This window comes from Primulina eburnea, chromosome 7, assembly GCF_022965805.1.
Source record: "Primulina eburnea isolate SZY01 chromosome 7, ASM2296580v1, whole genome shotgun sequence".
Taxonomy (NCBI): domain Eukaryota; kingdom Viridiplantae; phylum Streptophyta; class Magnoliopsida; order Lamiales; family Gesneriaceae; genus Primulina; species Primulina eburnea.
Genome location: NC_133107.1, coordinates 5,946,588 through 5,960,620, shown reverse-complemented (window position 1 = coordinate 5,960,620; position 14,033 = coordinate 5,946,588). Strand labels below are relative to the sequence as shown.

Sequence of the window (14,033 nt, the reverse complement as noted above, 5' to 3'; positions counted from 1 at the left end):
TAGATGAATTTTCGATTCGATAGATAAAAAAATTTATTTTATTTCAAAGTATTATTTCAAAGAAAAAAATATCATTTTTGTTAATTTGTTATGCAAAAATAGTGATTATAGTAAATGATGTGAATTAAAAGTATATTACTCATAAAAATATTATATTTTGATATACAATTTTAGCTATTTTTCAATACAAAAGTGTCATTTCGCTTCGCTATGTTATAAAAAAATATGGTGTAATATATGTGGATTGAAGTACGATCCGTGTGAAACGGTGACAGATTACATCTAAGACGGGTTGACCCGGTTCATACTTGGTGTGAAAATTAATCTTTTTATCTAAAAATTATTAATTTTTCAGGGGTCAAGTCGGATAAGAAGAATCTCACAAAATGAGTCATGAGACCTATCGCATATGAATTTTTGTGATACTAATTTAAATTAAAAATATTTTACTATGTCAAAAGTATATTGTGGAATATCGGCTGATTTGAGTGGAAAAAATTATTATGTTATGTCAAAAAGATTATATTCACTATAGTTTGATACCAGATATATGAGATAGCGGATATCGTTGCACAAAAATCTAGGTTAAAATGTTTGTCCAATTAATGTGGACAATTTTGTGTCAAATTAGAGAGTAGTTTTTACTCAATTATATATTACAATCATATCTTTTAATACTTTAATTGATATCGTTGCTCACTCATTATTAGCTCACAACTCGTCATTTTCAATGCTAATTCACTTTTGAGTACAAAATACAATATGAAATTTGACATTCCTAGTTACTAAAAATAATTATTAATTTCGATAATCATAGTAGTAAAACATAATTAACTCAATTATAACAAAGAATTATTGATAATAGAAGTAAATAAACATTGCGTCAAAAAAAAGAAAGTAAATAAAAACAGTTGATGAAATTATTCTAATATCAATAATAGCGAATAATAATAATTAAAATGTGGACCAATATCACTTTATATAATAACTTGTAAGAAATTATAAAAATAACGATGTACAATAATTATAGGACGCCTCAGTAAATTAGAATAATACCGATAATATGCTATAAAAAATCAAATCAAATAAAATATTCGATAGAAAAATCTTAATTTGTTCATCCTAATAGTCATAATGTAATCAAATAATAAATAATGGTGATAATAATTAGATGTTATTATATTAGAATAATACTACTTGAATATTTAGATAAAAAAAAAAAAAAAATTTTCCCGTTTATAAAAAATAAAGATTAAGAATCACAGTTATTGGTTAAACGTTGGCATACTATTAGAAATAAGACCATCTCAAAAAATAAAACAAAATTAATATTTTAAATTTATTATACTCATTAATGAACTGAGTAAAATCATATAAAATTTAGAAATAAATTAATCGAATTATTATCATATCTAACAATATAATATTGTCATCGTAACCATTTGCGTGTAGAAGGCATATTGGAGTTCAGATAATCCGAGAAGATGACCGACAAGGCTATTTAGAATGTAAAAAAACGAGAAGATTTGTTCCAGAACCAGTTTGTAAGAGAACTGAGTCATATCCGAAAAAAATTTCACAAAAACCAAAGTGTTTATGCAAAACCTTGTGAAAGAAGACAGTTTGATATAGAATGAGAGAAAAGTGCTCGTCAGTATCTATCTAAAGACAGATGAACCGCGGTCAGGTTATGCCCAACAGGTTACCAGGTGTAGAACAAAGTTGAAAGAGAAACCTTACATTCAAAAATTTTTTCCTCTATTCACCACTTTCATTTTACAACAGATGATACACCTGGAAAATCGAAGTTTACCGGCGTGAGACACATCCGCGGAGCAAGTGGTTATTCCACCTTATATACAGACTTAAGGATCTCGACAATCTCCTCTCCATGATTAGATTCCAAAATGACGCGAAGAAACCACCAAACTCCGAGGTCAAGTGTGGGTAACTCAGGCCGAGGACCCCCACCAAGAATGGGGATGGACCAACGTCGAAGAAGCGAGATTCGTTGAAATCCAATTTGTCAAGAAATGGGATCTATTTGCAGAATACCAGTTCTGCGCACATTGGCATCAACAGACAAATCAACTTTAAGAATGTTTTCGCCATTGAAAGGATTCGACATGCATTCCCACCATATGAGCCTTGTAGCAACCCTCAGCTGAGTCAGGTGGCCTTCTAGGATCACCTCATGCGTGAACCTGTTAACATTAAACATCGCAATGAGTCTCGTTAGTGATAGTGAAGACACAAGAGGCAGCGTTATCAGGGAAGAGATTTGGGTAAAAAAACAAAGTATCCTTTTCATGCCATTTCGTAAAAGGATGGATAAAAATCAATCAATATCACCCACAGCGGTAAAAGTGCAACAAACTGAAACTTTAGATAAGACAGCAGGGTGCGTATATCTAGTCAGTATTAGAAGATGGCATAAGTGAATACTCTTTTTTACCATTAAAACTAGTGATTTAGATAAAGGCAAACAAGTTTACAAGGCCCACAATCTTGCACTTGACTCAAGGCTGTGAGAAACTCAAGCCCTGACCGTGCCTGGTCATGACTACGGATAAGAGCTTGATCTTGAAGTGCAGCGATGCAATGAAACGTGCTCAATCATGAAGCCACGCTGTTGCACACTCTAAGTGCTTTAGGCACACAAGACTTTTACGCAACAAGGTGAGATGGTACGATAGTAAGTCCAAAATGAACTGTAAGATATTAATATTATCTTTTCTTAGAGAATAATAAGTATTTGTTATCATTTAATGGTTTGTATAGTAATATTGGGTGATACACGCTGAAACTTAAGATATTTTACCATTAAAGGTCATTCATCTCTCAAAACACTTAATTTCAGCTAGTGCATTGTAAGGTCTTTTTTTGTAATTAATTTAATTTATATCAAATATGGGTTAATATCATAAGGTAAAAATTTACAAGGGATAATACAATTTGAAAATTATAAATGAAATTGGGAAAAATTAAAGGGTCTACTGCAAGTTTTGAAATGACAAAAAAACAAAAACAAAAACAAGAAACCCAAAACACAAAAGAAGCAAACAAACACCCGACCAAGAAACATCCAGGTTTTAATAGATGAACGCCTGCCTGTACACCCTACACGCTAAAGCAGTACACTCACTTGCATACTCATACAAAATAGCATCTATGTAAGATGTAATAATGCATAACACAGCATATATGCCAATTTTACTTCAAATAAATCAAAAAAATGGGATGTACAAATGTGAAGTTGATTACAAGTGGCAGTGCCTTTATTTTGAAAAGGAATGCTAAAATTGACCTTGTAAACAGTAGTCTCACCCTAGCGCCTGTAGTCGTGCATTCTTCGATTTTCCAAACATGCACACATAGCAACATCTGCAGCACTTCCCTTATAACTATTTTGCACCAAGTCAAAGGCATGTCAACAAAACATGAAACGGAAGCACGGTAAAAAATAAAAAAATTTACAGCGACTAGGACACAGGGAACCTGCACAGGGGTTGTTGATTGGCAGCTCTATCTGATGTGAGCTTTAGGGCTGCGGTTGCAATTGTCAGAGATGAAAAATGACGAGCCCGTCCCAGTAATGTGTCAACAAACCGAAATCTACGTGCCTTGTTTTTTACGTTCGTGTTGCCCATCATAACAACTCTTTCTGTCACTGCCTACAGAGATCAAACTGTTTTCTGAGCTTCCTCGCGAGACACCTACAAACATGGATAGCATTCACAGAATTTTAGGGTATGAACTCTTCCCAGTTGAAACTCGCCAAATATAACATACCTTCAGTCACGAGCAAGTCCCACAGGAGTTTTCCCCATATGCCAATGGAAAAGTTAAGCACCTTTGCTTTCGTCTTTCAGAAGCAAAGAGTCCATGAAATAAAATATAAAGAGTGTCATCCACTGTAGCTGTTATTCAAGCTTGTACGTGATTCCGAAGGAAAAGGATAAACCACTAACATTGAAGTGCTCCGCTACCTAAGTGGACAAATAAAAGGAAAATTCTGAAAGGCATGATTGTGCCATTTTAACCCACTAATGCAGTCTAAAAGATTGCTTATTTAAGATGAATGTGGACCAGATTATGTAAGCATCAAAGTCAGGTCAAGCTGGCAGTTTAGCACGTAGCTTGATCGAAGACATTGCATTATACTAGAAGAAAAAATGAGCAAATGAGTATTTCAGTGATTTGCTCATCAAAGCAAGTTCATGGTTCGCCCTGACCAGCTTTTCCATATCTTTGGTTATTTTGGTCAATTACTGCCCAATCAAAATAATTGGTAGGCCAACAGCTAAACCATGTCTGGCGAGGTGATTTTAATCCACCGGCATCTCAAATTGTAAATAGAACATTGGAAAGTTAAAACATGCATCAATTTGCCATCTCCATGATAGTTACAACGGCCCAATGCTCAACATCTATCAATCTTTCGTTATTATAGTCCAAACATTTGTTGCGCTCAGCACTCACCAGTACAGAACCTTCAAAATAAGCTTCGAGCATACAATCACCCATCCAACTTCAAATAGAAAACTATAGACGCCAAGGAATAAACAAGAGAGCCTTCTCCTATCTTCGTCAGGTGAGTATTAGTAGCAGTCAGATTAATCAGCAGTTAAAATCGACAAAGATGTGCCTTATCTGACAGTTGATTTAAATTTAAACATGATGACAATTCAAATCTACCTTTTTCCGTTGAGGAGTCAATTGCGCCTATAATGTTTTCTTGAGGAGACAAATCAGGAACAAACATGAATTGTACCACATTTTAAATCTCAAGTCAACCACTGATTCTCAAGTATATAAAAAATTGATTCCTTAACAAGAGCTGTCAATCGCGCGGTGGAGCCAAGTTCTAGGATCACCTTCGGCCAGGATTTGTCTGCCCGCTTTTTTCTCAAAGCTTAGTTTGGTCAGAAAAGAAAATTCAGAAGCTTTAAGACGAGCCGAAAGAATGTCCCAATATCAATCACTCTTTTCTCCATGATTAACACAATAAAACCGAATAACGAAGGAACTATTTGCCTGCAGATCTTGGACACAGAAGCTTGCCAGGCAAGGGTAGCATTTTTTGGGACTATGAAAGTTCATTATAATTGGATTGTCCCCCCCCAAATTTTGGTTGGAGAGGAATAGAAGTTTTATAATATCAGACGGTTGGTGAAGAGTGTGGAACGAGATTCATGCTTCAAACGTCTAGTTGGTGGATTAAGAAGCCATATAAAAAGTTCAAGACATTCTCGATTTCAGATTTAGGGATGGAGTTATTCGTTAATATGATCAGGGATTTTTTTAGGGTGCGATACTTGTTCCTAATTTTGTAATTAATAGGATTTTTAATTATTTAATATAATACTGTTTCCTTTAAAAAAAACAAATAAAAACCAATCATTAATAGGAACGAAACAACTTACAGTAAAAATACAAAATTCAAAGAAGTAAAATCAAATCAGTTCTTGATTGAATACAAGTTCTGAAGTCCTTATTTTAGGGCGATGAGTATATTTAGGTAGTAACAAAAAATATTTTTAGTTCAAGTCTCAACCCCATTGCTAAACACACTGGTGGGTTTTGAAATTAAATCATCAAGTAAAGATTGGGAACCTAGAGTTGGCCTTGAGCTTATTAACATTGTATCCTAGATAAAGTGTGGACAAGTACCATATTTGATTTGTAATATGTCCCGAGATATAGTTATTGAAATTACTCAACGATGTATTTATCTAGGTTGACAAAAGTTCACAAATATTATAACAAAAAATCAAGAGGCTAAGCCAGCACACATGCTATTACTGGAAAAATGTAGTCAACATTAATCAATGGGGTAGATTCAAATACAAACCTTTAGTAAAGGGGCGGGAGAGCTCATCTTCACCAGGCTGAGGATGCCAATCAAGAAGTCGTCCTGCCGTTCGAAAGACTCAGAAGCTGTGATACTATGCATGCCGTTCTTGAATGGACAGTCTCCACCAGCTTTGAAAGCATTCAACATGCGCTCACAATTGGCAGATGTGAAGAATCCTAAGTTCTACTGATTAGCGCAAACACATTTTAATCACAAACAAAATAAAACAAGTAAAGTAGTTTATATTTTAGGATGTCCAAGTCATTACCTGTCCATAATCAGCAGAACTATCAGAGAGTTACCAGGTGCAGCTACAAAAGCTTGCCGAATCTGATACCGATCTTTATCCAAGGCAGGCTGGTTCTGAATTTTGAACAGAATATCATAAATAGCAGTTCACTGAAAAATATATGATGAGAATTCCCCCCCCCCCAAATTCAGATTATCTTAGGTGGTTTTTCACCAAAACATGAATCCTATAGGTAAGCCTACAGTTATAATGGCATTGGCAGTTATTCTAAACAATGCATGCACTTGCTTTGAGCAAACAAAATAAAGCTTGTGAGGCCATGCTATTCAGATATCTACACACCCCACCGCTACACTAACTCAAGAAAGTAAGGTGGTGTTTGTGTGGCTTTCCAGTTATCACACCAACTAAAAAATGGGAAAGTAGTTTCTAGATTTCTTTTTAAAAAAAAATTGGGGAAAACGTTTCTGAAATTGATATGAGATTTTTCTTATGGAAATTTTGCTACTTTAAATTGAAATTTGTGGGCACGTAGCATATTCTTGGCCTTATGTAGCAGAGTGATGGGATGGACGAAAGTTGTTCTGCACGCAAAAGAGCAATAAAAAACACATAATAATTCCCCAATAAAGAAAACATGTGTCTCGCACGAGAAGCCAAACAAACACAGCCATACTTAATTCACCGACAGAATCACGTCACTCTGGATTCTGGAACCAACCCAAAACCTAGCACTTCAACGTAGATTTAAAAAAATAGAGTGTGCAATAATTTGACAACAGTACACAAGGCGTATTGCAGTTCATTTTCAAAAGAGTAACCCCCCACCAGTGACAAACTGTAAATTCGGCCTTCCTTCTTGCAGACAACCGCCCGTTTCTGTTGTTGATATTCAAGGAAAACAATGGCCCTCTCCCATTCGTGCCGATATAGATAGCCCATGTATTAGAGTGAAACAGAAGGTTGCATAAAATTAGAGACACGGAATCACCAAAATATGTCACACTCTAACGACAGACGATGTCTTATTTAAAAAGAGGCTAATCTTAGAAAAAAAATATGGATTTCCGATTTGGAATTTCATGATAAGATTAAAATATATCCTCTAGTAGTAGACAGGAGACCATTCTTTCTAACTCCAGAGAACTCAGTTACCAGCATCTTAAAAAAATTAAAGAATAAATAACATCACAGGAGTTGGAGGAATGCAAGTCCAAAAATTAATCCCCCAACACTTTCATTATTTATTAAAAAATATTGGCCATCTGGAATTAGTCAATGTTTGGTTATATTTTCTAGAAAGATTTTGATCTCGGGAAATCACATCCAAAAACCAATCCAATCTATTTTCATTTCGTTTCCACAATATAATGCCACATTTTACACTTGCCAAATACAACCATTATACAGTCAACTATCATACTATCAAAGCAATACTGACACGCTATTATTTCCAACAAATCCGCAAAGACATATTAAACATGCATGCTTCCAAGAACGGAAAGCCGTGTTACTGAAAAATAAACCCGATTCTATATTTGAAATGAATGAGTTATATGGTAGAAAAACAAAGGAAAAACATACATCAACATCTCCAATTCACTTCTAAACACAATTCAATAAACATGTTCTATAAGTTACAGAACATATCCAAAAACATTAACACCGGATAAGTTTTAGAATTTTAACATAGCCAGATGTTGTTTATCATTCCTCTATGCACACTTCAACCATTTAGTAGTTTTAATAGGAGGGAATAAATGTTCCAGGAGACCCTCTCACCACCCAACGAGAAAAAACAGGAAGGTAAAGCAAAAAATGCAAATGAGACATTAATCTAAAACACCATTGTGTATTCATATATGCCATTTTGAATGACATTAATCATCATTTAATCATGTATCCTGGGAAGTTTAGAAGTAATAAACCTGCATGGGAGAATAAAGTGGGATATGTTGGAGCGAGTCTATCGAACAAACTCTAACACTATAAAGAGCAGCTGGATGGCAAGCTTCAATTCCTGCTGTCCACCACCAAAAGGCAGTGGAGTGTAGCTGAGTCCATAAGCAGAGGTATCACGGTCTTCAATAGGAGGTGTTTACATTGTCATCGAAAGGGTTTTAGTCACAGTTTTCAGTCAGTTTCTTATCAAGTCTTCATCCACAAAGACAAAGTTCAGCAGAAACCTTTCCAAGATAGACACTGCTTAAAACATCTAGCTAACAGAAGGCCAACCGCTTGCAGTGTACTTGTCAGTCGGAATGTCAACACCTCAGGCTTGCGCGTGTGATTTTACAGTATTTTGTGCGGATTCTTCTTGCCGTCTTCGATAATATTATCGATATTTGGAACTTTTAACATGTTCTCCACGGAAGAATAGAAACTATTGGGGTCCTTTCTGCAAAATAAATGTGGAAGAGAAGAATTAATTCAAGTACCACCACTTGTTCATAAGGATGCAGCATTTTAGTTACCACTCAAGGAATACCCTCAATTCCATGAAGTTTTAATTATCGTTCTCTACAGTATGAAAAGTGACAGGCCAAGTTTTCAATTAACCTCCACTTCAGGTTAGTTTTAATTTGTAAGCTTCAACCAACCCATCATGATCTATTTACTCTAGGCCCATCAGCCAAGACTTACAATTTTGCTGAGAATTTATGTTTAAACTGGAAACAGCTTTTTTACCCATTTGCCGTACCAAGAAATAATACAAGGAGGGGACATTTGACAAAAAAGGAAACAATAGAGCAAAGGATTTTTGAACACAAATTAACATATTATAGGAGTTATGAAAAATAATTATTGTTTGTATATCAGAAATAAGGATTTCCTTCAGTATGAATGTTCGTCCATACCCTGTTTTGTATACCCACCAAAAAAAAAGCTGTCGCAACTGTGTATCACTTCCCCCGGACATTCTGTCTTTGGAATCAGGCAATACTTTGATGCCCACTTGCGAAATCAGCTGCCGAAACTTGCTGCTCTGCTTTAGCTAACCCTTTCAATCTCAGAGAGGAAGGAACGCGTCAACCAGCATCCCCTCTCTTTCCTTTTTACAAGAAGTTCACCAATATGGACGCATGAAGTGTTGGTAAAAAATTCAAACATCGATACTTTATATTGGCCCCATCAAGTCTCCAACAGCGCTTCAATAAATTTCTTCTCTAAACTTTGATAAAAGGCTGCAATGTGCTGATTGAATCAAAGCAGAAAAAACAAATCCATGGTTCTCTTATCAACTCTTTGTAGGTCTTCAACAGGAGGAATGATGATTAATTTTTCCACAGCCATCGATCCTCAGTTTTTTTCTTCCAAAGATAGTTTCATCGACACTTTTCCTATCACTCCTCACACAGGGCCTCTCTTAGCATCTGACATGACTTCCGAATCCACCTGGTCAGTGATTCTAAAGAATACCACCCTTCAGTTCGCCGAGCAGAATTCCATTAATCGGCCCATTGTGCATTGTATCAGCAAAGTTATCAGGTAATATAACAACCCGAACAACTCTTCTGGATTATTTTTGGGCTTAACATTGAATTTCTTCATTTTGGTGGATCATATTTGGTATTCGAAAGTAAAGCGATTTGAATGTTCATGCCTTTTAACACCCCCAACTATTGTATATGTTACGTTTTACCAAAAGCTATAGTTGGTGGCAATGTTGTAATTCAAATATTTTAAACTGCACATGAGTTCAAGTACCACGGTTCGATCGTTTTCCAATAGATACAATTATTGCATCTAATATCTGTTAACGTCACAAATTTAACAATAAAAAACTTGTACATATTTGGGTACCACGAGTTTACGACTTGCCCTTATGTGGAAATTATATTCAAGCAACTGAAGTGATCTGTGCCACAAAAAAATGTATCATTCTTTCTCATAAACAAGAAACATTTGCCTTTCCCATTCCAAGAAAGACTATATGGTGAACTTTTGCCTTGAACAATGAATAGCAATGTCCTAAAAATCATGAACAAATTTCGAATTTTATAAGTCTAAGCGACTTAGCACAAGATTAAACGTGAAAATAATTTTAGTTTTTATTATCATTTTAGTTATACATAAACTTGAAAATTTTAAGAATTCAGGTTATCAAACAAATGATTCTCAAAATCATAAATTATGTGTAATAAAATTTTCGTCGATCGTTGTTGGATCAAATGACATTCCTTAGGCGCGCAAAAAAGAAAGGTTCAGGAAAATTTATTTCAATGTATTTAACGTTTTTTTGTTTAAATTTTTATATTATTAAAAAAATTGTTTAAAATAGATTTTAAACATTAAAATCTATGCTATCGTACTTTTTACTTGATTGATTGATATGTTCAATCGAAGAGTTAGACAACATGCTTCACGCTTAATCGACGTTTTGTCCTGTTTTTTGGAGCATTGATTAATAGTCGTTAGCACTAATGTTGTATATGGCACCAAAAATTAATCTTCTCTTTCGAGAAAATTATCGTCAAAGAAACCGTATGTTTTATTTTTAAAATAGTTATCCAGAGTATATTGAAATACATGAGAGTGAGTTATTTTTAAAAAAACAAAAAAGACTTACGATAGGATTTAAAAAAAAAAAAAACAACCCAACAATCATTTAAGCACATTAATCATCGAAAAACATGTAAACAAATAATTTGTCCCCTTGATTTATTTATCCTTTGATCTTTTAATATTATTTCTAGAAAATAATTAATCATTTAAAATTTTTAAAATCAAATTCATGAAATACAATTTTCTTGATTATTTGAAGGCAAAAACTTGTGTGAGATGGTCTCACGGGTCGTATTTGTGAGACGGATATCTTATTTGGGTCACACATGAAAAAGTATTACTTTTTATGCTATGAGTATTACTTTTTATTGTGAATATGAATAGATTTGACCCGTCTCACGGATCAGACAATCTCACGTGAAACATACTCTTATTTGAAAGCGATAAAATTACGATATATCAAAATTCATTTCAAAATAACACAACGATCCAATAGTACTCCCGACCATTGGCGGTGACTCTATGCTAGAATCGCGTCCTTTCACAATAACTGCGTCGATTGGCCATCGAATCAACGTCCCTTCGATCCTTATATATAATCATTCCATTATGTACAAAATCGAACTGCAGTACTTCTCCGACAACTTTTCGTTTTTTTCCTTCTCCATTGATTGATCGATCGAACCATATCCTTCCCATTCCGCCTCCTGAAAGGCTGAAATAATCTCCACTGTGGGAGATTTCTTGCTGCGGAGGAATCAATGGATTACTTTTCTTATCTTCCGGAGGCTGTCATTCTCATAATCATTTCCTTTCTGCCATTCAGAGATGCTGTCAGAACTTCTATGCTGTCGAGAAGGTGGCGCCATTACTGGCATGCCGCCAGGAACATTGATCTCGACGAGAAGTTCTTCGTCAGGCATGGAGATTCCGACGAGAACATCGCTTTACAAAGAATGGAATACATGCATTTCATTAATCACTGGATGGGAATTTTCCGAGAACCCGAAGTGAGAACATTCCGGGTTGTTTTCTCCAGCATTGCTCCGGGTTCGGCCTACGTTTCCGACATGCAGCGATGCGTGGTATTTGCCGCTGGTAAATGTCTGAAACCCATAGCACTTGATCTCGATTTCTCTAGTCCTTACTGGGACGTTCAGAATCTTAACCAAAACCCTCAGACGATCATCCAACTTCCGTTCATTGAAGCACATGCAACGTTGGAATCCCTACAGTTGTCTGCGTGCAGATTTGATTTCCTCCAATGCAACAACTTCGATGCACTGAACAATGTTCATCTAGGATGGATCGAAGTGCCCGGTTACACTCTAAACAAATTCATAACAATGTGCCCTTCGTTAGAGACTTTGAGCCTGAAAAGATGCTGGAATGTGAGAGACATGATTATCAGTGCACAGAGACTCAAGGTCCTGGTAATTGACAAATGTATGGAACCTGAATCGATCACAGTCGAGGCGCCATTATTGACTACCTTCAAATACTACGGTCTGTCTATTTACATGAGAATGGATTATCACAAGAACATGGAGGAGGCAGTCTTTGATTACGGGCTTCAGTCTGAAGTTGCGGACGAAGGAGATGGAGAAATGCTATACAATCTGCTTTTAGAAATTTTCAGCGTCAGGGTTCTCACCATTTGCAGCTACATGCTTCAGGTAACACATCAAAAATTCAAGCACATATACATACATATATATATATATATATATATATATATATATGTACATGGATTTCGAAAATCTTCCAACTTATTATCATAATGTCGGTTTGAAGGTATTACCAATGTGCGAAGAACCACTGTCGCTAAAGCCGAAGCTTGAAAACATGAGACACTTGATACTGAAGACGCAGTTGCACATCAACGAATATTATGGGATAAGCTTTTTCTTAAATAGCTGCCCACGATTGGAAATTCTTGAAATTGATTTGGCGCCAAAGAGGATCTTGGTATAAGCTTCTTTATTTTTCGTTTCATACAATGTTTTATCTTAAAAGCTGGCTATATTGTACGGACATGCATTTGTTATTATTTTTTAAAATATTTTCTAAGTTTTAAAATTTCCTTCCCGATACTTATGTAACGAAAAACGTACCATAATTTAGTGTTTTTATATATTTAATTATTTCAGGATTATGGACCCCCATACGGGTACGAGAGAACATCCTTTTCTTGATTCACGAACAACATCAGATAATCTATCGATGTATGAAACGAACTTTAAAAGACAGTGAAGGTGAAAGGATTCAAAGGGACGACCGATGAAATGGTTGTGCTTCGATATTTGCTCAAATTTGGGTTTGTTTCTAGGAGTCTATTCGTTGATTTTTCGAAGGAGAAAGGCGCGAATGACGTCGACATGGAAAGCAACGTACAGAGGCAACCTTCAAAGGTTGATACAGTTGGGGACTGCATCTCCTTGTCCTCCAAGTATACACACAACCATCCAGAGAATTAGTAGTTGGTTTCAATTCATTTTGTGTTCAATTATATTTATGGAACTTTATATTAATTTAAAATTATATTATATATGTTATTTTATATGTGTAACTGGTTGTGTGATTTTCATGCAAACTTTGTTCAATATATATATTACATATGTTGTTTTTATATATGTGTCACTGAAATTTCATAATAGATGTCAGATAATTAAGGAGCATGACGAAAAAAAACGAAAGTTGAGGACCCAAATGTCAAATATGATTGTAAAAATTTTTAAAAAAATTGCAATATATTAATTATGTTAAGATTTACGTAGTTTATATATTCATAATTTCAAGTACCATTCTGAATTAAATAAATAAATCTTCACGGGCTTTGGGCTTGGCTAGAGTAGGACCAAATGGATCAAAGACATCGTCACATTAAAGTATATAACAAATTAAACAAAACCGTATTGTCAACAAATCAGAGTGGCGCAGCGGAAGCGTGGTGGGCCCATACCCACAGGTCCCAGGATCGAAACCTGGCTCTGATAGTTGAATGAGAGCAAGCTTCTCAAATCCCCCACTCTTTTTGAATTTTCTTTCTGTTTTTTAAAAAAAAATTAATTTTCAAATATTTTTTTATTAATAAAAACTATTAGACTGATTAAAAATTAATCTCAAAATCATTATTTTAATTAATATACCTATAAATTTATTTTTTTTCTTTACTTTCGTTTAATAAACAAATTCATCATTTTGTATACACTCTGATGTCCATGAATTTGCAATATTAAATTTACTCTTATTCTTTTTTGTCTCTGATGGCTTTTTTTTTTTTTATTGATCAATGATGTTTTAATAAAATAAGCTAAAAATAAGGCAATTGAACTCAACCAAAAAATATCTCAAAATACACTTAATAATATTATATTATTACATAATAATGTTCTCTTTGTCCCTCCCAAATACACAAAG

General features: G+C 34.7%; 1 protein-coding gene and 1 pseudogene across 1 annotated transcript; one reads left to right on the top strand and one right to left on the bottom strand.

Moving 5' to 3' along the window:
* Window positions 1-2,026: 2,026 nt before the first annotated feature.
* LOC140837454 (uncharacterized) lies at window positions 2,027-11,281 on the bottom strand (annotated as a pseudogene).
* Window positions 11,255-13,090, top strand: LOC140837453 (putative F-box/LRR-repeat protein At5g54820). The gene is made up of 3 exons (XM_073203615.1): window positions 11,255-12,289; window positions 12,408-12,581; window positions 12,860-13,090. The coding sequence occupies exons 1-3, from the start codon at window positions 11,375-11,377 to the stop codon at window positions 13,088-13,090; spliced, it is 1,320 nt and encodes a 439-aa protein (XP_073059716.1). The 5' UTR covers window positions 11,255-11,374.
* Window positions 13,091-14,033: the final 943 nt, after the last annotated feature.

Coding starts and splice junctions, on each gene's coding strand:
- LOC140837453 (XM_073203615.1), top strand. CDS start 11,375: ATGGATTACTTTTCTTATCTTCCGGAGGCTGTCATTCTCATAATCATT. Junction 12,290..12,407: donor TTTGCAGCTACATGCTTCAG/GTAACACATCAA, acceptor GTCGGTTTGAAG/GTATTACCAATGTGCGAAGA. Junction 12,582..12,859: donor TGGCGCCAAAGAGGATCTTG/GTATAAGCTTCT, acceptor GAACTTTAAAAG/ACAGTGAAGGTGAAAGGATT.